Below are 26,794 nucleotides of genomic sequence, written 5' to 3'. Positions count from 1 at the left end.
TGTATAATGTATTGGTCCAGACTCGAATATTTACAAAGCGCATTACTAGTATCTTGAGTACGACGTTAAACAACATTAAAACCACATACCGGAATTGCAATTGTGGTTTGGGAAAATATTGACGTCTCAACCCGATTCGCTTGCGCATGCGAATGTTTACTGGTCAGACTAATGCCGGTTTTACAGGCTCTACTATGCATGGAACCATGCCAGCATATAGCAATGAAGACCCCAAAACCTTCCGACCCGTTGCAATGAATAGCACCAGAAAGTCAAACGGACACACGTACCATCTTGTTACGTGATTGTTGGTTGTCGTAGTAGCCGTGGGTCATGTCATCGTGACCTAATTGCGTAGATCGATGCTCATGATGTCCATCACTGCAATGTTTGGTCCAGACTCGAATATTTACAAAGCTTATTACTGGTAAACTGCTGAGTACGATACACTGTCCATTACACCACGGATGCGATATGTACAAGTGTTAAACCCAATAAACCTGTAAAGTGACACTTAACTGCCAAATCCCCATAACCCAATATTAACTTTGCATGTGAAAAGAAGCCAGTTACACAAAGACTGAGAGATCTAAACTAAAACTTGATGTCGTGGCAATATTGCTTTCCGTTAAGATGTATAAGTGGAAAAAGCTAAATATCACAATCGTGCAAGCCTGTGGGTATTAAGCAGCGGTTGGAAGGAGCGCTTGATGACTACCTTTAAATTATGAAGAGTTTCCAGATTCACATAAAGCATGACGTGGAAAATACGGCTTGGATGCCTCAAATGGTTCTAATAGATGAGTGTCCAACCACAGTGGTATTCTATCAGAAATGGAGGATATGGTTAGCGATATGTTCGAGTATATTCATTTTGATCAGGAAATGAGTATTACTTTTAACGATTGCTGTGTATTGCTGCGGAATTTCCTTGGGTTTCTACGTTTTTTTAATATAAATATTATGGTTTTCAATTTCCAAAATGTTATTGAAAAAGGTAATTCGGTCATAAGTCAGCCCCCTTTCAGACATTCTCATCACTTTTTCATAGCTTTGAGTCCCGAGCTCATGTCAGTTCATTGTGTTTCTATATATTGTATCAGAATACATGTATATGCTTCTAGAAAATATTACATTTAAATATTCTTCTCTAAATCGCTGTGGTAGTTTTATGGTAGCATATGCCATTGTTATTTCACATATTTCTTTATGAATGGTTGATTAAATGTTTAACGATATTGGCACATTGGGATTTTTTAGGGTATGCATTTTACGAGTGCTTCCATATCAGTAGGAAAGAACGCGCAGCGTCTCAATGGCGCCTTGTTAGGACCTCTAGCCTACAGCTGAAGATGAGATCCGTCTTGTCAAGATGTACTGATATTTAGACCTCAAGATTTGAATGAACGTTGTATATGTGTGCGTGCACATGTGCGTGTTTGAGTATTAAAGGAAGTCAAAAAGTTGAGAATGTGATTTGATAGTGTCCAGGAAGTGGGTTATAAAACCCTGATGGTGATATCACTTAGTCTGTGAAAGATGGTGATGTCACTTAGTCTGTGAAAGATAGAGATGTCACTTAGTCTGTGAAAGATGGTGATGTCACTTAATCTGTGAAAGATAGTGATGTCACATAGTCTGTGAAAGATGGTGATGTAACTTAGTCTGTGAAATATAGTGATGTCATTCAGTCTGTGAAAGATAGGGATGTCACATAGTCTGTGAATGATGGTGATGTCACTTAGTCTGTGAAAGATAGTGATGTCATTTTGTCTGTGAAAGATAGTGATGTCATTCAGTCTGTGAAAGATAGTGATGTCATTTAGTCTGTAAAAGATAGTGATGTCCCTTAGTCAGTGAAATATAGTGATGTCACTTAGTCTGTGAAAGATAGTGATGTCACTTAGTCTGTGAAAGATAGTGATGTCACTTAGTCTGTGAAAGATAGTGATGTCCCTTAGTCAGTGAAATATAGTGATGTCACTTAGTCTGTGAAAGATAGTGATGTCACTTAGTCTGTGAAAGATAGTGATGTCACTTAGTCTGTGAAAGATAGTGATGCCATTCAGTCTGAGAAAGATAGAGATGTCACTTAGTCTGTGAAAGATAGTGATGTAATTCAGTCTGTGAAAGATAGTTATGTCGCTTTTTCTGTGAAAGATAGTGATGTCATTTAGTTCTGACGTTGATGTCATATATATGTAGATTAACAGATAAAGACATAAAGGTCGGGAGGTGATGTCACTATATTAGATAGATGTTAATGACGGATGTTAATCATCAATAGGTTATGTGACATTCGTCAGTTGTGGTGGTAGTTGGTTATATTCCAAAGAAACTGATCGTGTGTTGACACAGACACATTGAAATGTTAGTTGATATTAAGTATTTGTCTCTCAAACATTGCGTTGAGAATTCGATAATAAGCATATGTCTCCCCAACATTGTGATGTTAATTGATAAGCATATGTCACGCCAACATTGTGATGTGATGTTGATATAAAGTATATGTCTCTCAACATTGTGATGTAATGTGAATATAAAGTATATGTCTCCCAACATTGTGATGTTCATTTCATACGTATATGTTCCTCCAACATAGGTGATATTAATTTGATGTTAAGTAAATGTCACTCCAAAATTGTTATGTCAATTTGAAATGTATGTCTTTCCAACATTTTTAGTTTAGTTTGATAAGAATGTGTATGTACAACATTGTTGTGTTCATTTCGATAACCACATGCTCACACCAAACTCGTTCGCCGGTTGTTGTAAAGTTCTGCTGGTTTTAAAATTACTGTGTAACAGGATTTCATGATTTTCAAGAAACACCAGTGAAGCCTCTCTTCTTACTTGCCTCTACCTCATAGGATTTCGGGGCTACAACAACCTCTGATGGTTGTAACAAACGACAAAGACATGGGGTCTTCCGGCTCGCGGGATTGCGTATCTGTGTACGCTGATGACGTGGCTCGTTGCTTAAAAGATCGATCAATGGATTGTCTGGTCCAAACACGAGTATTTGAAAGCTGCCGACATATAGAAACATTATTGTTGAGTACGGCGTTAAACAACAAGCACACACACAAACCCATACATACAGTTCGCCACCCCAGCACTGAACGAAACTTCCAAATGTCAACTCTAATCGGTTTCGTGACGCTCGTCCTACAACTGGAAACACAAGATGTTGTCCTCTTCAGGCGATAAATCGAGTGACTGAGTTGGGATCTCACGTCGCTATGGGCAGTATTCCTAGTATGTCAGTGTGTGTCAGCCGAACTGAGAGGAAAGCATGAAGTTCCATAGGCGTTCCCTACCCTGGTTAGTGGGTTAGTGGGGATATTTGGCTTGCCATAGAAGTCCAACTCTGCACAACGAATTCGAATTCCAACTGGGCAACCCGTGCTTCCTCAGGTAATAAATAGACCACAACATGTCGGACAACCGTCATTATGTCTGTCTGGAGCTATACAAAAAGGTTGTACTTTTATTAGTATTACACAAGTGCCCGCATTGTGAGAAGAGTGTGATTATCTCGGGTTATATATATGTAAATACAACCCACGGGCAACAGTAGATGGCGTGACCTACCGTAAATCAGATTATCATAAACAATAAGCTACCTGCGTGTGTTCTTGATCCCAGTCCTGGAGTCAATGACCATGTATAAGAGCCAACGCAAAACTTAATAATTAGCTCAATTACCCATTACCAACAAAACTAACTATCTGCCAGTATGGGACTTAACAACCTGAGTGCTCGAACTGTTTTACAAGGAAGTGTAAGAGATATCACGCAGAGAAAAACTCACAGTGTCAGCATTACAAGTAATCGGTGAAATTACAAGTGACTTAGCGTGTTGTACAGTATTAACAACTTGGATATGTTCCAATATCGATGTGTGAGCATCAGTCCATCGTTTGCCTCAGACAAGGAGACATGTTGTTCCGTGTCCGTTTTATGCACTGGATTAATTAATATACGCTGATTGATATAAGAGCGGCTCAGTGCCTTTGTTTTCCTCAGTGTATGTGCTTCAATCCACCTTGAACGACATGGGCTTCGGTGCCAGCAAACCAGACCCTGACTTCCCATCAATAACGCCGGTGAGTGATATGTTAGTTACGGTTTAATAACACTGTTGATACATGGGACCTTGACAGGTCAAACATGGATATTGACTTAGCCCCTTCTTGTTGCTGAACGACTTATGTAAATTCTGTCAGAGTGAATTATTTACGCTACTATTGGCAATGTCACAACAATATAACAACGTGGACATCAAGCACAGGCTTTGTATGCTTACAGTGACGCTTTTAGAAATCAAACCCTTGGTAACCATGAGGCTATTGTTGCATTACATGTAAGATAATAAGAAGAATGTTTAGAGTTGATCAATGATTCATTTTCCTTTGTCCTGTGTCCGTCTCTGTTTTCTGTTAATCGTCCATATCAATAGTTTACTACATGCTGTCCACCTCTCTTCCTCGTGGATAGTTCTAACCTCCATGAGTTTGTGGACAGAGCGTCTGCCCTGAGAGCAGAATGTCTGTGATGCGATACGCTCGTAGGGTCATACCAAAACGGGGTTAGTTGTTGTTGCCCTGTTTGACAGTCGGAATAACGGGGATGAAAATCACATGTCGGTTCGTCGTGAGCATTGTGTGTCAGTCAGTTTTGCGTGTTAAACTGCGGCCTTGTATCGCAACACCACAAGTCTGGACTACATCGTGCAGCCGAACAGACGTGCATGCACGTCACTGAAAAGGGAAAGAATCTTGAACGCTCCCTTAAACCCTATCCACCAACAAGTAGCTAATAGTTTCCGTCTCAAATCATCTTCGGTTCAATCTGGGAATGGTTTGCTAGCCAAGCGGCTAAGCCGTTGGCTTATCACGCAGAAGACCAGATTCTAATTGTATTTCCCGTTACTGCTCACCGAGATGGCGATTTCAAAATTATGTCTATCGTCTATTACGATGACTAATTTTTATCCCATGGAAATGAGGGAAGCTTATTTTGAGTCGTCATTATCACAACTATATCGACCGTATAATGCCTTCATGACAAGGTATACCGTGGCTTAATGAAGTCAACTGGGGAACGACTAGGTTTGCCTGCCTCCGGTACAATATTTACTTAAATATACTCATGCCAATAATGATTGTCACCCCCTCCCACCCCAACCCCCACACACTTCACACCCCACCCCACACCCCTCTAAAATTTTAAAAATTGAAGGGGGTGACAACCATTATTGGCATGAGTATATATACAGTTATAAAGCACAGTAGGTATAAAGTCAGATGGACAAAGTTGGGAAAGGTGTTAGTGTTGATTGGCCATCCACCAATAACCACGTGCACTTTACATACTTTGTCTATTTGGTTTCATACAACTAGTAGCAGCATCATAATCACGTTGTACATCAACCTCCTCGATTGTACAAACTCAGTTATGTTTCATGTATATATTATCCTTGTGCATAATACTGTGCATCATTAGCTTGATAATGGTGTTAGCATTTACATCGAATCTTCACATCTATTACAATAAAGTTGTCAAACCATAACACTTCTTCCTCTCCGTCATAACAGCTCCTAGATGTCACCCAAAATTTCGCAATTGATTGTAACGATGTTTCACTAATTTTTGCCCACTGAACAGGTGAATATTCCGTTAACCTACTAAGGTAATATCTATACATGCTGACATACTGACATGCTTTCACAAAGAAGATGTGTGGCGGAAAATATCAGTATAACGTGGAAGCCAGTGTGACTAACATTAAGAAATAGATTCCATTCAAGTTTTTATGCATAAGTTTCGTGTCATTTTCTTCGTGTATCAATTCCCATCAAAGACTTGTTTTACACAAGTTCGTTCAGTCAATTTCAATTTGTCAATAATATACAGAAAGTTCATCACGCGATCGCAATTTGTTGTGAATAATACAAACCTAAACATTATACAGTCAATAAAATAGAAATATATCTGAAGAAACAAAGACAGAGAACACTCCCCTGGCTCAGACATCACACAGTTTGTATCTACTGATAACTAAACATCAGAACAATGTTGTTATCTGGCAGTCATTACGAACAACAGGGGTGTTATGTTTGGAGACTGCGGCATATGTGTCCCCTCGACATGAATCATTGCGGTTTACATGGTGTCCACATGGAGTCAACATCAGTCGACTGGTCAAAGTGAGTGAGTGAGTTTTCTTTTACGCCATGTTTAGCAATATCCCTCGATATCACGGCCGGGGACACCAGAAACGGGCTTCACACATTGTACCCATGTGGGGTATCGAACCCGGGTCTTCGGCGTGACGCGTGAACGCTTTAACCACTAGGCTAACCCTGTCAAAGTCCTCTCTTACACGTTGAACTCCTGCAGCACGATGGCATTTTATTAGCAGAGGTACGATCATATATATGCATGGACAGAATTTCGATTGTTGAAATTATTCATGCCTAAATTTAGATAAAAGCGACCTTTTAAAACTGAGAAATCGCTGATAAGCACAAAATTATGCATCAATCCGGAAAAAAATCCAATTAAAATTGTACATGGTAAAAAAACGTAGACGAGTATAATCAATCAAACTGATTTTGTTTCTGTTATATCACATATAAATCCAATATGGTCATATATAAGCGAATCGTTTATGTCCGCAAACCAGGTCAAAGCTGGCGGCATGATTCAGCTTTGAAATATCGGACCCCACAGTGCTACATTGCATGCGGAAGCTGGTAGGAGTCCACGGTGTTGCAGCGCTTAGGCGTACAAAAACCTGTCAATCCTTACTGTGAATGGTGGCGACTGGTTTTAATACCGTATCAACGATCACGCAAAATCCCCCCATTATAAGATAACAGGATTGGTCTGGATACTGTCAGCTTCACATAAAACCGTATATATTAGTAGCAGCAAGGGGCGATAACTTGTCCGTTACGCTTTGGAATGTACGGGCATGTACGTAGGGCTCGGGGACTCTACCTTCAGTTGTTGGCGATCTATAGCCCGTATATATTTTATTGGCTTCAATAGTAAATTAGTTTTAGATTTATATGCCAGTTTTAAACACCATCTGTGATAGTCTAGCTGTTTTAGGCCTTTGTTGACTTCATTTTATAATGTTATAACAAGATGTATTTATTATGTATGCAAAACGATTCCATTCACGGCAAGGCTGAAATACTGCAATGTGACAATTTACCTCAATCAGTGTGCATCACAATCACTGGTTTGGTTTCGTCTGTTCATTGGGTTTTGTTGTTATATATTAATCAGGGACGGATACAGCAAACTTTTTGAGATAGCTAAAAAGCGGGTTGCAGTCAGTGAATAGGGGTGGGGGTATTGAGCACACTATTGAGAAAAGGAGGGGTGCACATTTCATTTTCACCCGAGTTTCAATGGTCATTTAACAAATTTTAAGCACAAAGGGGTGCTCACCCACCCCACCCCACCCCACCCCTTCTGGATCCGCCTATGTTAATTATAGAAATTATCCGATATCAGCACACAGTTGGTCATTTATGAGAAAGTGAACAAAGTTTTACGCCGTTTTTAGCAATATTCCAGCGATATCACTGCGGGGGACACCAGCAATTGTCCTTCACACATAGAACCCACGTGGGGAGTGGAACGCTTCAACCACAAGGCTACCCCCACCGCCCCGTTGCGCATTGGGGCGTGGTGGGCGAGCTGGCTAAGGCGCCAGGCTAGTGATCCAGCGGGCATGAGTTGCCGGGATCGAGCCCCCATGTGACCGGGTGTAATAACCTTCGAGTCAACTTTGTGTGCAGACTCTTTCAGTGTTGTCACAACCCATAGTGTACAGTACACAACCTGTGCACTTAACAGAAACCACGAATCCGTTGGTATATCACCAGATGGTGGGCACATGAATACGTGCCTAGTTTTTAGGTACAGCAACGTGCAGTGAACTTGGACAAAGTACTGTGACTATGTCACAGGGTGGAAGCGCTGCCCTCACGAAATGTGGAGTTGCCCCCAAAGCAACTCCATTTCCTCGCTGGACAGTGAAAGAAGGACACGTGGCGCAAGAGTAAAGGTAGGTTTTTCCTCGCATTTTCATTATTTTGCAAGTATATTAGGTTTTGCCATTTGGCAGAAGGATCTAGAAAGCTACAGATCTTTCTGTAATTGCTTGACACCCTCTATATTTATTACAATTGCGCGTTAAGCGAGGGCACCCTCCTGAGTATCGAAACAAGATCGCGGAAAATGATCGTTTCAACACGAAATATGACATCCTCATCAGCAGACACACCTTTTCTTGCTGTCAATTCTTAGATAAAGTGACTTTAGGTCTTCATTCGCAGTTTAGGCTTTAATGCGGCTGTATTTTTTCAATTATCGTCGAAAAATCAATCTGTACATTTTTTATGGAGTTGTTCACGTTTAGCAACCATACTGTCCATTGCGTTGTGATTTTACTGTCGAGGAGTTGACAGTTTATGGTTTTAACCGTCAGGTGATCCAACGTTATTGTAGAGATATTTGTGTTGAAGAAGAATGGTTTGTTACTGCCTACCTGGCGTATTTATTACGATTTTTTGTCTTCAAGTACGATTGTACACCCTCACTGCAGTTGGTACCCTGTCTGGGATTTATTGGATGCAAACCTATAAAAACACATATTAATTTGTTTTAAAAAACATGCATTCGTTTCACTTCAGTTTTACTTGCCAACGTAAACACGCCATGAAACGAAGCTAAACAAGAGTGGCCTCCCTTTCAAGTCACTTTCGCGCGTACAACCGAAAGTTAATTTATTCAAAATCGTGACCGTGATGTATGTTCATTGATGATAGATATAGACAAAGTACTTCGGTAGATGTCGTGAAAATGTAAAGTAATCTGATTTTTCCTGTCTTTGTCGTCGGGTTCCCTCGTATTTTTTCCCGGTTTCTACCCATCTTATCCGATTGCTTCCCAACCAATGGCATCATGGCGGAGCGTTCATCGGGCTCATATGGACCATAGGATTCAAACATTTTACAAAATCATGTACGATCAGAAGTGTATTAACAAATATACATCTACCCCAGGAATAACCAAGACCAGGTTATTCCAAAGTATGTACATTGTTCATACTATCATTCAGATTAGTATTGCACATTCAGGTGAAGCAGATCACTAAGCATCAGAAAACCAAGGGACATCTAACCAATGTTGAATGTGCGAAATCAAATACAATAATGACGTCCTTTTTTTCCACCGGTGACACCAACAGCGATATGGACAAGTCAATGGCAGTTGTAAAAAAAATAAAGGAGAAATCCAAATGACACAATTTAATGAGAAGATGAACTTGCCGATTTTATCTGCAGACCTCCTTATGATGGCAGTCAAAACTGTGTTGAAGTTGATTGATAAACACCATTCTGGCATTCAGGAATTTTCAAATTTTCCTTCTTATAAAATAAGATTGTACACTTTTGACACATCAAAATACACTTCCAAACCGCCATGAATACACTTTGCAGACAAAGGGGGTAAGCAGGTCTGTTACTGTACATAGTCTGTGGTTATAATATATGCATTAGTTTGATATGTTTAAGTTTTCAGGAAATGAATTTCGAAGTTTAACCAGTGGACGAGTCGCATATATCCTTCAATACCAGTCGTTTGTTGTCAAGCACACCGAGAAAAAGAAGAAACAGGATGGAGGCAGAGTCAAAACATTGATTTCACAATAGTCTCGTTTCCTGCTGACTGGGGTCCGTCCTATTGCGCAACTTAGTACAATAACCAGTTCAGAAGTTTGAGACCAACTCATTCAACTGGATATATAAATATTAATCTGTATTATTTGATACATCTAATCAATTGTATATTGGACACTACTCTCCTTCTAATCCGTACCCTGTCGTACAACGTCCTATGACAAACGGAAATCTGTAAATCATGGAAATCTCAAAACGAGGTTCGGCTGCGAGAAAGGTTTGGCGGTCTTGTACGGACTTGATATTAAATAAATCACATTGTGCGTTACAAAACCACACTAAATCAGCGCAAAGAACACATAGCAGTTGTAACCAGTGAGCCAGATGAATTGTGCAACATTTTTTTACCTCATGAAACAGGGGCAGTCTGTGACGTCTTAGTTAACGTCATGCTGCCTACACCTAGCCATAAAATATAGAAATACGATTTTATAAAAGTTCATTTGAAAATATCAATTTCTTATGAAACAAGGAATTGGAATTTAGTGTAACCATAGTTGTCTGCAGTGTCTCTTTTCACTTTCACACGAGAAAATTCAGGTCGGCTGAAAAGTAGGTCATTGTCTGAATTGGTTCATGTTTCGGTTTGACCGCTGCCACATCATCGGCAAGTTCTACAAGTCTCCATTTGTCCTCAGACTGCATGTTAAAGGGATCCTTCACAACAATTACCGTTTACATTGCCAAGTCTGTGGAAAAGGGTATCAACAACTGTGGGATTTCAACAGTTAATGCTCTAAAGTCCATGCAACTACATGGACAGTTACTTCAACGTAAACATTCAAAGCAATGGACAGTTTCAAAACAACTCCATGTAAAATGTACAGTTTGATTTTCGACGATAACTGAAAAATTACCGATGCATTAAAGCCTAAACTTTGAATGAAGACCTAAAATCACTATATCTAAGAACTGACAGCAAAAAAAGGTGTGTCTGCAGATGAGGATGTCATATTTCGTGTTGAAACGATCATTATCTTTCGACACTCAGGAGGGTGCCCTCGCCGGTGTCCTCCCATTTGCGAGAACTCCCAGTTGCGAGACACATTAATTAATGGTTCAGTGCACACAAGTGGTGCTTCCCAATCCCTACGATGAAAGTGGGAACAGCCCTGTTGCTGAAGAGTACCCGCAGGAGGCATAGTTCATTAATGAGACACAGAAGACATTGTTCATTGAAGAGCATTTATTGATTTCAATAAAGAACAAGTTAAATACTGAAATACTGAAAAAGATTATCATTATATTTACACAGAAGAAATAGTTCATTAAATACTTCATTATCATTTTTTATTCACACATTTTGATGATTTGCGTTATTATGATGTTTGTGTGTCATTATAAATAACTTTTTTACATGGGTCCATATTTGGAAATTTTGACACTTTTCATATTTTCAGCAGTTTGCCGACTGCATCAAGATACTGCATGTGATTTTTCGTTCCATCTGCAAGTTGATCTTTGAGTCTATGTAGTCGATTGTCTATTTCCCTGTACACGCGTTTCCTCGATCGAGGGGCGCCTCCCAGGTCGAGTTGGCACAGCTTGGCCTTCTCTGCCTTCTCTATTTTCCTGATGATTTCCATACACCTGAAGATGTTTGGATGGCGATGACTGAGTGTAGCATTCAATTATAGTTACAACAGTTATTGCTAGATTTTTCAAGCACGTAAATCTGAGTAGGTCAATTAATTTCTCTTTCAAATGATCACGAAGTTACCTACACAAAGTGTTTATTTTTTAAAGCCATTTACCTGAGTAGGTTAATTACTTTTTCTTTTAAGCTACCTCCACAAGATTCAGTTAAATAGCTAATCCCTAATTAGCTGGGGTTAATCCATTCTATCAGATAGGGGAGTAAGGTGTGTTTTCTTTGCTCCTTACCTTCTCCACTGTCTCACAACTGGGAGTCTCGCAACTGGGAGTTCTCGCAAATGGGAGTAGACCCCCTCGCCTAACGCGCAATTGTAATAAATATAGAGGATGTCAAGAAATACAGAAAGATCTGTAACTTTCTAGATCCTTCTGCCAAATGGCAAAACCTGATATACTTGCAAATTAATGCATAGCGACGGAAAACTTACCATAACTCTTGCGCCACGTGTTCTTCTTTCACTGTCCAGCGAGGAAATGGAGTTGCTTTTGGGGCAACTCAACTTTTCGTGTGGACAGCGCTTCCACCCTGTGTGTGTGTCCCAGTCCACCCAGCTATGAATGGGTACCTCGTAAGGAGTCCACCCAGCTGCGAATGGGTACCTCCTAAGGATGGGAAAGCCGCAATAACTCGATCGGTGCGCCTTGTGGCAGCAAGAGTTGTATGATCCACATGGAGTTACATTAGTGCGTGGATATGTGCGCTATATAAATATCCAATAATAAAAAATTTAAAATAGTGTTGATATTTCATGCGTTTTCTTCATTTTTCATTAAAAATAGAATTGGGTTGTATATAAAATAACCTACTGGAAATTCGGATTTTCAGATTGTCTGCCGCCCTTGATTCACACGGGATAGGAGTCTGTATCCACTTAGTTATTTACGAATTATTGTTCTCTGCGTTACATTTTGGCTTTAGCAGTTGAAAGATTATTTTTGTGTGCAGATATTGGTTCCTCGGACACTGAAAGGTTATCCTGCTCCAAAGCCCTCCAGCTTGAAGAAGTGCGATTTGGTCAAGTTTGAAAGTTTCTTGACCATTGATGCCAGGTCGAATTTGGTAAGTACATGTGTTCTCCGGGGTCATAAACTGAGCAGCTTATTCTCTCATTCGTGACCTGATAGATGCCACGAAATCATCCTCACAATATCGACCGTGTACAATTCATTTACTCACCTGGAATAGTGATAAGTAGAGATAAAAGTCAGGATATTTACACAGGCTATAGGAAGAGAGAAAGTAGTGGGCAACACGGAAAGACAGACAGAAAATAACAACGAGTATATACAAATGTGTGTGTGAAATCATGTTCCTCTTGAAGCATCCATACAATCGTCAACACCAATTCAACAACCAGTTAGAGTAGTATGTAAGATTTCAGACAAATGAGTGAATACGTTAGGTCTACTGCCGCTGTTAACAATTTCCCAGAAATATCATAGCGGTGGACACCGGAAATTGGCTTCAGACACTGTACCCACGAGGCGAATGAAGCCTGGGTCTTCGGTGTGACAAGCGAACGTTTTATCACCATCCTGTCCCCAAACAGCAGGTAAAATAGAAACGAGAAAACTAACGGACTGACAGAAAAGAAAATGCAATAGAACTAACAATAGAAATTACAATACACAACAATAAATACGACAAAATATTTGCATACCCGCGAAGATCCGGTTAGAGTTGGTCTTCAGCAATCTATGCTTGTCGTAAGAGGCGATAAATCTACGATCGGGTGGTCAGGCTCGCGGACTTGGTTGACACATGTCATCGTATCCCAGTTGCTTCGGTCGACTGGACTGCCTGTTCCAGGCTTGATCATTTACACAGCGCGCCATGTAGCTGGAATATTGCTGAGTGCGGCGTTAAACAACAAATGAACAAACAAACAAACCTGTGCGAGTTATGCTATGCTGATACTGATACATAGCCAGATGACAGCGACTGGTATACTTGAATTGTGCCCTCACTTTACATAACGCTGAACATGTTCCGCTTGCAACACAGTAGGGACCCTTTCTGAATGGCACCATCTCCAGTTAGGTCCCACACAAACATCCCAATCAGGTGTTGAGTAGTATATGTGTGATGCATGTATTCTGCAGATCATTGTGAGTGACGACACGACCTATGGTCAGCTACAGGCTTCCCTGACACGCGGTCTTGTCTCAGACTTGGACAAGGTGCGAGCCATCTTCACCTGGTTGGGTAGCCAGCAGATCTATCAGAGCTACTACCCTGGAGTCGTCGACCCCATGACCCCCAGGGGCTACATGAAGCTCATCAAGAAAAACCTGGGCACCTATACTGAATTCTTCACATTGCTATGCAGGTGCGTGCCGTTCAATACTGAACCCCACATTCCGGTCAATAGTTGTTGATAAATAAAAGAGACAAGATCCTTAGCCAAATTATTTTGGCCGAGGATGGACATTGCCAGTCCTAGCAGACATTCTCAATGATATGCATGAACAAACAGATCCGCATGAAGTGGGGCACTCCTGGGATATCTACTTCTTATTTAAATCATGGATGCGGAACTCACACATAATCACAAGTTATTTTCTCCGTAAACCCCAAATTACATTTAGTTATTTTTTGCCAAATTGTCATGAACACCTGAACATAATATGTGCTGTATCTGTGCTCACCACGTTTTGCCTGTCGATACCGCCATGTGAGATCGAGTTAACCAAACAATTGCACTCAAAATTTATATTTCCGTAAAGCCATCTCATCCGGGTTAGAATTGATTTTCAGTAACCCATGCTTGTCGTAAGAGGCGACTAACGGGATCGGGTGGTCAGGCTCGCTGACTTGGTTGACACATGTCATCATATCCCAGTTGCGAAGGTCGATGGTCATGCTGTTGATCACTGGATTGTCTGGTCCAGACTCGGTGATTTACAGATCATCGCCGTATAGCTGGAATATTCCTAAACGCGCCGTAAAACTAAGATCACTCTCATCAGTAACGATGTGATTGCAACGTAGAGAATAAGGTCGCTGTTATTGATTATTTACGAAAGTCAGCAACTACTCTGTTGTATATGTGGAGAAACGCATCAGTCAATCGTGCGCGTTAATTCGTGTAAAAGTACAGGGCACATTATAGTGTCATTATAGGGCAAATCGACTGTTTTCACACTCTTACAGCTAATGATGAGTGACAGACATAAGTACCTAAATCGTCACCTTCAGTAACTATTGAAGCTTCTGAATCAATGGCATACACCATGGGTAATATCCACCCACTCATCACTGTACTCGAGGACTGAAGGCACATACATGATAGGTTGTCATAGATTTGTATGATTAACTACCGTACTTTACAAAGATGTATGGGGTGTTCATGCATACATGTGGTAGGACATTGTCCGGTGTATCGAAATCATATACCCATGTAGAAATTCATGTTGGTAATTATATATATTGTAGGCCAGAAACGCTTGGACATAGCTTTCTTCAATCCTGAGAGTGGGTGAGTGGGTATGGTTTTACGCCGCTTTTAGCAATATTCCAGCAATATCACGGCGGGGGACACCAGAATTGGGCTTCACACATTGTACCCATGTGGGGAATCGAACCTGGGTCTTCGGCGTGACGAGCGAACGCTTTAACTACTAGGCTACCCCACCGCCTCCTCAATGGTGAGAAGGAGCTACTGACCGTGAGTGGGGTTATGTATAAACCAGTTATCTTTGTGTTTCATTCAGAGCCGCAGACATCCCCTGTGTAATGATACGTGGACGATGTAAGAGTGAGGATTACGAGGCAGGAGAAGAAATTCCTGCTCGCATGTCCTCAAACTGGACGGCAGTCTTTGTGGATGGAATATGGCGTACCGTCCACCCATCTAGAGCCTACACGGGGATCAACCGTAGAACCCAGACCAACACACAGACGACCAGTCAAGAACTTCAAGAAATAGACAACCATGAAACCATCAACAATAACGATGACAACGTTGTTGATGAATTTTTCTTCCTCCCAGATCCGGAAGAGTTTGTGTATTTCTGTTTGCCGGAGAAACCCGAATGGCAGCTTCTCCAGAAGACTTGGACATTGGAGGACTTCTATGATGCACCACATTTCCACAGTGGTTACTTCTCGTCAGGATTGATTCTTTCTAGTGAAAGTGCATGTTCATTGACTTCTAAAACGGGGATGTGCCACATCAAGTTTAACCACAAATTCGGGACAGATGCAAACGTCAGTTATATTCTGTTTGTGAAGCAGAACCTCAGTGGGAGAGTCCTCAACAACTCGAAACTCGAAACTTACGTTTGTAAGGACGCCAAAGACGATCACATCAACATATACGTCCGCCTCCCTGTCATGGGCGTGTACAAACTTGTCATATATGGAGGACTAACACACATGCTGCATCCACTTGTAGAGTTTCGTCTAGACTGCTTTGAAAGAAACGTGATCAATAATCCATTTCCGATCCGTTCCTCTATTGGTTTTGGTCCTGGACAACGTTCTGTTGGTTGCGGACTTCAGTGTGTATCACATCCGGATGGAATTGTGCCAATACGTCCAACGAGGTCGGACATCTTTGATTTCCACCATACTTATCCGATGGAAGTAGAAGCGGTTCTACGTCATCACGCATTACAGGAAGGTGAACTCAGAGCATGCGTGAAAAAGATGATTGACAAAAATCGTGTCGTTTTCCATGTCAGTGTTCCTGAAGATGAAATAGATGATGATGAGTTCGCTCTTCAGGTGTTCGTAAGGATGCCCCACACTAATTACACCCTGGTCAACGTCCTGAACTTTCTCCTCACAGAGCACCCGGAAACGTATGAGATAGAAAACGAGGTAAGTAGTGCCTTGTGTCGGCGAGTGTTACTGGCTCCTGTAGTAACATCAGATTACAAGGAAGACACGGTGATCAATGAGTGTGACCTCACTGAGTGTGTCTTCAAGCCCCGAAGGTGTGGATAGGTATTCATGCTCTCAACCACTCGTTTGCCGAAGCTTGATTATTCACAGTTCGCATTGACGAATGGTACTTAATTTTTAAAGAGAACTGGGGTTAAATTATTCAATTTAAATATGGCTAGTTGTATTTGAAATGGGCTGTAGTTGCTACTAGTTCTTCCTATATGATATGGGTGACTTTCTAATATTACAAGGGGCGGTGGGGTAGCCTAGTGGTTGAAGCGTTACCTCATCATGCCGAAGACCCGGATTCGATTCCCCACATAGGTACAATGTGCGAAGCTCATATTTGAAGAATGGAACCAGGGTCTTCAGCGAGCGAACGCTGTAACCACTAGGCCACCCCGCTGCCCCCCTTCATGTGTTGGTCTAGATTACTATATGTTGTTATCGTAAGTGTTACGATGTATAGCATTGTCTTGTGTTCAGTCCACGCACGACGGGAAATGTGTTCTGGATCTGGTGAACCAGGAACATCTGGAACATCTTCGGGCAGCACTCGACAAAGCCGACTGTGACACAAACTGGTCCAATGTCAACCTAGCCGAGGATATGACGATCTGCCTTAACAACAACAGTCAAGGTACGTGTAAATAGCCATTCCTGTTGGTGTCTGTTCACTGTCGGGATCATGCGCGGGGAATGCATTAACCATCCTTGTATCAAGAGCCTACTTTAGAGGATCGGCTGGTCAGGCTTTGCGAGTTTGCTGATTGGGTGTCTTCCTGGCATGGTGACGGGGAGCGTTTTCAGGCACGTCATGTTCAGATTTGATTATTAAGGTGATAAATCTGGAATAGTGCATTTTACAAATCACCCACTCACTTGCTTGATCGCTCTTTAGGTCATAAGTAGGGTACAATGTTCAGTGTTAGTAGACTTTTAAATGTTACTGTTGCTCTCGAGTGAATGAATGTCAGTAATATTCAGCTAGTGTCGCCTGTGCATAAATTGCCGTCTTTGTCGTCCACAGTAAACCGCATCGCATGTCGTAAACACATGCTATATGTTATGGAATTAAAGGTTCCGATTTATCAACTAATGTTGAATGTTTTAACAGGTTGGGCATCAAAAGAGGAACGATATGTACGGAATCATCTCTCTAGTGCCATGAACAACAGAAATAGGAAAGAATTGGAAATCGCTCTCCGTGGACTACAAAATCACGGTCATCTGAATCTCAGCCTCAAGCCGGAAATGGCCGTACTTGCTCTGTTATACGAGGAAGGTATATATCCTTGTTTTGTGACATAACAAATAGGCTGGGAGGATCATGTAATCGCATTGTCAGTGTATTCGGAACAAGGTGGAAGAAATCCTATTTATGCGAATGGTCTTAACTGTAAAATACATTTTGAATTTCTTTAACACATTAAAATTAGTACTCAGTTGAAGGAAGTGTTACTCTCATTTCACAATTAAGATACTGTTGTACGTTAGCAACTGCCTAACGAGTACAAGGTTGCTTCTTGATAGTGCATAAATAGCCGTCGCAATATACCTGTTGTCAGAGGATCTAGCGTTTTGGAAAAGTACTATTTGATAGCCGTCAAATTTGTTAGGACGTATGCCTGGTATAAATTATGAGAGCTCGACGACAGGAAAAAACTGCACTCGTGACCCAACACATTCTTTTGAAGTTCGTTTACTACAATATTGATAACACGATCGAATGGCAATAGTCTTAATATGCATCCTCATAGTAACACCTTTGCCTATAACATATTATTTATGTCCTGTACCTTCAGATGTCCTTATTTCACAGAAATCCAGAAAAGAAGGTCTGTCAACGATCTGGACAACTTAATGAAGACGATCGCTGAATCCAGTCAGTCTGTAGTCAGTGACATCCTGGAATCTTCCCCGGTAGTGCAATCAGCCCGAGACTTTCTGAGTCGACAGTTACGTGTGAAGCAATATAATATGGTCATGCAAACGCTGACATCACAGACTGTGGCCGATGTGGCAGACTGTGAGCGTCCTAATAGCATCTGCTTTGTGGTCTTAAGGTCAACGTACCTTCTACTGGGAGAGGAACTGCCATTGCAGGTATGTCGCCTGAAGCAATAACGTATCTTCCGTTTCGTTCCCTTGGGGCTGGACAAGGCTATCGCAGGAAACTGCCATCGGCTATTACAAACTGTCCTTTTTTTTTCTTCTGTAGAGATGGTCTGATGTTCGACACCTGCTTCGGATCAAGGGACATAATAGTCTTATCAGCAGGATAAGCCGCTTCAGCCTGGACGCCCTTAGTAATGAAGTCAGCAATGAGGTCAAGGACGCGCTTGTTAAGTTCACGATTGAAGAGGTCAAGGCCACGGGATCAGCGGTTGCAGCTTTTTATCTATGGGTTAGTCTAAAGATTTGATTGAAACTTATTTATTTAGAACTGACTGACTGACTGAGTTTGGTTTTACGCCGCTTTTAGCAATATTCCAGCAACATCACGGCGGGGGACACCAGAAATGGGCTTCACACATTGTACCCATGTGGGGATTCGAACCCGGGTCTTCGGCGTGACGAGCCAACGCTTTAACCACTAGCCTACCCCACCGCCCTATTTATTTAGAAAGTAATTTCGGCACAAGATATGTATATTTTGTGGGGATTCCCCTTCCTCTACATGTTCTTACAATAAAGTATATCGTAAATATGCACTTGTAATGAATGAAAACAAAAATGTGCCTTGATACACATACATGCAGCGTACAAAAGGAGTGGAGTCGAATATGTAAGCATGTTAAATGAACGATGATATCATTATGTAGTTTGAAAAGGCCTGACTCTGATCGTTCCGTCTTTTCTTCATTAACCTGACTTGCCTTGATGTAAATGGAATGTGATAAAAGCGGTTTCAACCACAGCTCACTTTAATTGATCTGAACTCAACGAATACCGTCGGTAACAACTGAACCTTTGGAAAATTCTACAAGATGACTCATGTGGAATGCTGTCGAAATTTGATAAAATGTACACGTTCGTGGAGGATCATGAGTGTTCAACTTTATTGTAATGAGAAATGTGTCATTTGAACAACCATGAAACCTAAGACATTCCAACAAATCATCGCTGTGTTTTTGCCATACAGTGGTGTGTTACTTGTATTTCATGTCGTTGTCCGTTAGAAACTGATTAATAAACATTAATTTATCTATGAAAGTGCCTCAAGCTTTCCCTTCACTCATCTTTTAATTCAATTACACAGACATTCAACACTGTGTAGAAACTTTATAAACTGATTGAATCTAACATCAAGATTGATTGTATCTGGATTGAATCGGGAAGGTGGTATACTCCCAAAGGAGCTGGGAATAAAAATACATGCTCACTAATGCATTGACGTGCGCAATACCAATGTGGTGCTTTGAGCATTAAAATGGTGTAAGGAAATACACCTATCAAACAATCAAGGTGTTTAAGCAAGTCTACTCACCTGCTCACAAAATATGCTGTAATACATGTCTTAAAATGCACTGATGTGTGAAACGTTTTAGTATGAAAGTTCAAGTTAGTTGTCTGGACCATCTGTTTGGTAGATTGTGCAAAGTCTATTTACAATTTTCAAAGCCCTCACCAAGACGAGGGGCGGTGGGGTAGCCTAGTGGTTAAAGTGTTCGCTCGTCACGCCGAAGGCCCGGGTTCGATTCCCCACATGGACTCAATGTGTGAAGCCCATTCCTGGTTTCCCCCGCCGAGATATTGCTGGAATATTGCTAAAACAGGACATGGTGTTGGTCGTAGAGCAGATGTTCTTGGTTTATCGACCTTAGGTGTCTACTATGCATCTTTGTGGATGGTGGCTAAGGTCATTATGAGTTTGTTTGCTATATACTCACTGGTCTGGTGCCCATTTGTGGTGTCCACCGCCGTGATATTGCTGGAACATTGCTAAAAGCGGCGTAAAACTAAACTCACTCACTCACCAAGACGAGTTCTGCAAGATCCATATTGATTGAAAATTGACACTCTACCATAAATAACTTATCATGAGGTATCAAACCACAATAATCACCACTGCCGAATACCACTGAGATGGTGTTAGATGTGATGAGGTATATGTTATTTCAGTAGTGTTACTAATGAATCATTAATATTCCAATGTGTTGCTTATTCTTGGCCAATCCGTATCTTAGGTTTTGTCAAATGTAACTGGTTGCAATATTTAATCATTTTCTTTTGTGCGCAGCGAATGGTCGGTTTTTTTTTAGGTTGGTGGGTTTTTGTTTTGTTGTTTTGTGTGTTTCGTAATTTTCGTTTTAAATTTTAATATATTTCATTTAATTTGATCAGTTTCCATTGTGTATTGGTATTTCTTGGTGTGTTTGGTGTTTGTTTGTATTATGGAGCTAGTGAAAATTTATAACTTTACACTTTCTATTGCAGGCACTGGGGGTCGTGATGGAAGTCAGATGAAGAGGACACTTACAAGAAATGTACAATAGATCAATAAAACATTATCCTGTCACTGACAACGCTGTTTCACTTATTTATGTCACAGTTGCACGGTAAAAGTTGAACTTGAAAATAGTTCTACGGATGTACAACACCTTTAAATATATGCATACAATGACATAATGATTGTTTAGTAATGAGTGAGTGGTAAGAAGTTGGGATTCAAGAAAGTTTGTCTCTCTGTATTCGATACGTATGTTGTCCCAGTGGTGTTATATTAAGGTCTGGTAGGGCTGCCATCAGAGACGGCGGAGTTAGAGTCTCTTCTCTGTGATGAGGTTTGATATTCTATAATTCTTACTGGTAGAGGCCTTGATGTGCCCCAACATGACTGACTGACTGAGTTTGGTTTTACGCCGCTTTTAGCAATATTCCAGCAATATCACGGGGGGGACACCAGAAATGGGCTTCACTCATTGTACCCATGTGGGGATTCGAACCCGGGTCTTCGGCGTGACGAGCCAACGCTTTAACCACTAGGCCCCAACATGAGAGTCACCACAATCGCATATAATGTGGTAAACTGCAGCGGTCGGGTCGCCTGGTGTTTTTGAAGATCTGCAATATTAGGCTTTGAGAACGTTCTGGAACTTTTCCTCTCTGGAACATTGCTTCGATCTTGGTTTGGTGTTCAGGAGGTCGCTGATGTGATTGCAGTCGTACCTGCGTAGGGTGACTAGTCTGGCAGGGTTGTAGGTTTGGAAAACATGTCGTAGATGTCTCAAAGCAGGGGTTCCTGGCTTATCAAGCTTTGGTGGGTTGGTGGATTGGTGAGCGGTAAAGGGCAGTATAGGTTTGTTTTCTATACTCTCTGGTATGGAGTTTGTTGGTTTCTTTCTGGACTAAGACCACGGAACGATAGCTGGTTGTCATTTTCTTCTGCATCCGAAGGGCATAAAGGTGACTGAGAAGGATGTTTGAATCAGCCTCTGGATTCGCGGTGACGAAAGCGACGTCGTTTCTGTACCAGTAGAACGGGATGATGGGGCTATCTTGAGGGCTTCATCCTCCATCTTCCATCACAGTTCGTCTCCTTGTCCGCCCAAAAAACACTGCCCACCACAACACTATTTAGTACCTTTCCTTCATCCTAGCGTCCCTCCCCGTGTGCTGACCTCCAAACCCCAGGTGTCACTTAAAATTTCGTCTAATTTCCTCTGCAACCTGATTACAGATTCCGACACTAAGACATTATCATCAGCAAAAGCAACATTTGTATTTCATTAAAAATAATTGTCCAAAATGTCGTCTGCTACGATACTATCAAAATATGTAGCAAGTTGATTTGTAAAGCATATAAGAACGGTGGGTTCAACATACAGTTATTTCGGACGGTGGTAACTATAGGTGTCTGAAATGTGTCATTTCTAAGAGTTCTCATACAATCATTAGAAAACCATACATATCGCTTAACATTACAAGAAATATGTTATATTGGACATATCCTCAGAATCAAAAGCTTTCTTGATTGTGGGCATGTTCTTACGAAAGACTGTAAAACAAATATATTATTGCTATTTGAATAATCGTGTTTGAAACCGGTTTAAGGTTGCTATTATAACGTTGTTGACTTCTAATCACTGACAGTCTACTTTCAATAATACGTGTAAATTTGGTTAAGTATTGGTTAAGTGGTTTCTAATCACTGACAGTCTACTTTCAATAATACGTGCAAATTTGGTTAAGTATTGGTTAACTGGTTACGTACAGCTGAACACCGTAGTACCAAACACATTCCAAGAGTGAGTGAGTGGGTTTACTTTTACGCCGCTTTTACCAATATTCCAGCGGGGGATACCAGAAATGGGCTTCACACATTGTACCCACGTGGGGAATCGAACCCGGGGAATCGAACCCGTGCCTTCGGCGTGACGAACAAAGACTTTAACCACAAGGCTAATTCAGCAATAAGAGCAGACTTATCCGAGGGTTGGACACATCTGTTTATCAATGTCATCCACTAAACAGATGATATCGTATTGAAAGGTTCATTTTGAGTAAGTATCAGGGAGAAAAGGAGTGAGTGAGTTTAGTTTTACGCCGCACTCAGCAATATTCCAACTATATGGCGGCGGTCTGTAAATAATCTAGTCGTGGACCAGACAGTCCAGTGATCAACAGCATGAGCATCGGTCTGCGCAACTGGGAACCGGTGACATGTGTCAACCAAGTCAGTGATCCTGACCACTCGACCTCGTTAGTCGCCTCTTACGACAAGCATGGGTTACTGAAGATCAATTTTCTAACACGGACCTTCACGGGTGGGAGAAAAGGAAAGACTGATTGAATGTGAGCAGTTTCACGCACGTTCGGTTTCCATTGTCTTGTACTTGCATGTTTCATTTAGAGAAAGCAAAATAGTTTCCAAACAACAACAGTTTAAACTATGAAGGATGATATAATGACCGGACAGCTGCTCTCAGACAGAAATCGGCACATCACACGTATCTGTAATTTAAGACTAGTGTTGCTTTGCTAATAACAGTGTATTATAGGAACCCAGTGACAATGTGTGGCCTAGATTGCAGTTTGACCAGGTCCTCCTTTACAGGTTGATGTTTTCCTGGCTATTCGTATCTCGTATAATGAACAATGTAAATAAGTTTATGAGGTTATTTGTTTGAGAAGCGCCCATAAAAAGAGTAATTTAACATGGTGGCCTTGCGCATCTATCGTGTAGCAATTCATATTCACTCTTTGGCAATAACAATAATAACATGTATATTACCCATCAAAAGTTTAGACTCACTTAAAGCACTCACTATGTGTTATGTTTATATGTATGGTTACATCGAAGATGAATTTCTCCACTAACTTGGGGAAACCAACTGCAAACCTTATGCAGATGAATTGCACGAGGATCATGCATCAAATTGCTGTAAAGCATGTGCAAATATCATGCATGTGAACAGCTGCGTTTTGGTGTAAAGTTTGTTACGAATTCGTCAATTTTCACTGAGTTTCATCATTTATTGAACTCATGACAATCTTTTCAACGTTACAAATGTGTTTTATACATCAGTTCATGTGTAAACAGTACCTTTAAACAGTATGGAAAGTTTTGCAAAATTTATTTTAGAACTGTTGACTTAAGTAAATGGCTACATTTACACTAGTGAGTCTAAACTGTTGATGGGGAGTATATAAACTAAAAGTATGTGAGCTGTACATTTTCAGAACTAAGTGTGTGTGAGTTTGGTTTTACGCCGCTTTTAGCAATATTCCAGCAATATCACGGCGGGGAACACCGGCAAAATGGGCTTCACACATTGTACCCATGTGGGGAATCGAACCCGGGTCTTCAGCGTGACGAGCGAACGCTTTAACCACTAGGCTACCCCACCGTCCCTCAGAACTAAGTAATTAGCAATCATTATTCGTAGTGCTTCTTCTTACATCAAGGGGTATTATATATTTTGTTTGTTAGTTGTTGAACGCCACACTCAGCAATATCACCGCTTTATGACCCTGGTTTGTAAATAACCGAGTCTCGGCCAGACGGTCGAGGGATTGAGATCATGAGCATCGATTAACGCAGTTGGGATACGATGACGTATATCAACCAAATCAACGAGCATGCCCACGCTATCCTGTTAGTCGCCTCTTACAACAAGCATAGACTGCTCAAGACATTCTAACCAAGATCTTGTATAATAAATGTTGTTGTTTATTTATTATTGCTGGAGTGAAGACGTTATAGAGACTATATATACTTTATAGTTGATATATAGTTGTTTACGCCAAGATTTACCAAACATAGGGAAGTGAGTGAGGGTGGGATGGAGTGGAGGTGTGTGTGTGTGTGTGTGTGTGTGTGTGTGTGTTTTCCTGCGTTTTGTCCACACTGTTTTACTGATGATATATATATTTAAACAATGGGTAATGATATCATGAACAGAAGAAATGAAAAATTGCTGGTAACGAGGACATTTCTGGTAAATACATATGGTGTATATATATATATATATGTATGATCAAAGCACGTCAGAAAGTAAACAATCAACTTCTCAAGTCAAATTCTTTCTGTGCGTGCTTATAATCATATTCTGTCTCGCTTTGATGCCCACGTGTATTTAATTACAACTTAAACATTATATAACAGCTTATGCACTCGCTTGTGTCGTCAGTGCACATATTTGATTATGTTTTGCACTTGTTCCCGGTTCCACTATGAATAAGATTTAAAGTGTATAGTTTGGTTGTGTTGCTAATTAGAATGCGTTGGCCCCTTTCCACTAAGCGATCTTAGTGCTATATTTGATGTGTACCTTAACAAAACCATTACGGTCAAGACAACAAAAATGGAGGCGGATCAAGAAACGCGATAGGCCTGACGATCAGTTAAATGTCTGCACCATCGTTCAGGAAACCTACGTCTGCCTGCTGATGAGAATTTGCACGAATTTGCACACTTTTGCACATGTGCAAAATCATTACCAATTGATGACAACAAATAGCAGTTTAAGACTTTGCAAGTGTTATAAACACGGACAATTCTTGTAACTACAAAATTGTTTTTGCTTCACGTTTTTTAGTCACTACTAGGCATTGAGTTGGTACGCCACAAAGCTCAAAAGACAGGCGAAAGCCGTGACACAATGTAAACAAATTTTTCATTTCGGTTAGAGTTCAACCGAAATAGCAAAACATGTTACATGAAAGAACAATGTGGCGGATATTGTCCCCTTCGCTCTTAGATATTCTTCAATTTGTCACACATTTTAGGATGCTTAAGTTTCATAAGCACAATCTGAAGGCCTACAGTATCTTGTTAACAGAGCAAAATATTCGATGAGTAATATTTTTATTCAAACGGAAATATTGTCAGTGTCAGCAGTTGCCTATCATGCAATATCAAGTATCAAAATTAGTTCATATGAGTGCCTATAAAACCATGCTTTAAATATTTCAGATTTTTTATAAAGAATTGCATGGGACTTTGACCTGAATTACCATCCTCCAGGTTGATCGAATACGAAAACTATGTGAAGAAGAATAGTGACTTTCTGGAGTATTGGACAGGAGTGAAATAAAGTATATATCTTAATTATGAGAACATTATTTGAAGTTTTGTTACCACATAAATTATTCACATATAATGGTACATTTTAGGAGTAATATTACAACTGTAATTTTGATTAATTCACTGGAAATGATATCAAGGTACATGTTTTTCAGAATCTTGCTTTTTTAGTAAACGTGGAAGGAAATAAAATTAATAATAATCTAATCAATAATAAATAATTATTTAATTGATTGACATATCAGATTTTAGATTTTAAAGGCAGAACTAGGCAAACAAACACCATACATATCAAGGCAGGACAATCACTTGGTATTAACTTAGTTTCTTGGCTCCTGCTTTTAGATGTTTTTTAAAATACTACATTTACTAATAAAATAATTCTGTAAGTGATTGCTAGTATCATAACTCATTAAAGTTATTTCAACATCAGAATATTTGAAAAAGCAAAGGCTACATTTTGGTCAAACCCTGGACAGGCATTATCTAGTCCTGGAACAGAATAACTTTCAAAAATCTCAGGTGACTTTTCATGTAATGGAATAAAGATTGAAACATATATTAAACCCACATTTGATGTAATTCTTCTGATTAATCATAAGTTTTTTAGGAGGTTACTACTATTTGAAGACTGAGCCAAAGCTAGTGTTTATTAAGATGGTGGATTTGGACAAATTGTTCAAGGTTTGTTGATGGTTATTTGCAAAATGAGCTTCATATTAAATTACACCACAGATTTTGTAGGAGGTGAACGCTTCAGGACATTTTCATGTCTGTTTCCTAAACCTTTGTTATGACTTTTACCAAATTTTGAATCAACTTTACTATAATTTTTATGACACCAGTAATTATCTCAGAAAGGAAATAGATCAAAATCAGTGTTATGTCCTCTAGGGATATGGTCTCAGATCTAATAAAACAAAGATTATCATTGTTTAATTAAGAAGC

General features: G+C 40.4%; 2 protein-coding genes across 2 annotated transcripts; both read left to right on the top strand.

Annotated features, from left to right (window-relative positions):
- The first annotated feature begins 4,058 nt into the window (after window positions 1-4,058).
- LOC124290989 (hillarin-like) lies at window positions 4,059-15,986 on the top strand. The gene is made up of 5 exons (XM_046727851.1): window positions 4,059-4,109; window positions 12,370-12,483; window positions 13,527-13,753; window positions 15,138-15,816; window positions 15,972-15,986. The coding sequence occupies exons 1-5, from the start codon at window positions 4,059-4,061 to the stop codon at window positions 15,984-15,986; spliced, it is 1,086 nt and encodes a 361-aa protein (XP_046583807.1).
- LOC124290962 lies at window positions 15,933-20,831 on the top strand. Its single transcript, XM_046727805.1, has 6 exons — window positions 15,933-16,248; window positions 16,801-16,954; window positions 17,432-17,599; window positions 18,137-18,420; window positions 18,536-18,721; window positions 20,755-20,831. The coding sequence occupies exons 1-6, from the start codon at window positions 16,006-16,008 to the stop codon at window positions 20,782-20,784; spliced, it is 1,065 nt and encodes a 354-aa protein (XP_046583761.1). The 5' UTR covers window positions 15,933-16,005; the 3' UTR covers window positions 20,785-20,831.
- Window positions 20,832-26,794: the final 5,963 nt, after the last annotated feature.

This window comes from Haliotis rubra, unplaced genomic scaffold (genome assembly GCF_003918875.1).
Source record: "Haliotis rubra isolate DU_JTF1 unplaced genomic scaffold, ASM391887v1 Scf48, whole genome shotgun sequence".
NCBI lineage: Eukaryota > Metazoa > Mollusca > Gastropoda > Lepetellida > Haliotidae > Haliotis > Haliotis rubra.
The sequence above is the reverse complement of the archived record's forward strand: the minus strand, read 5'-3'. Positions and strand labels throughout refer to the sequence as shown.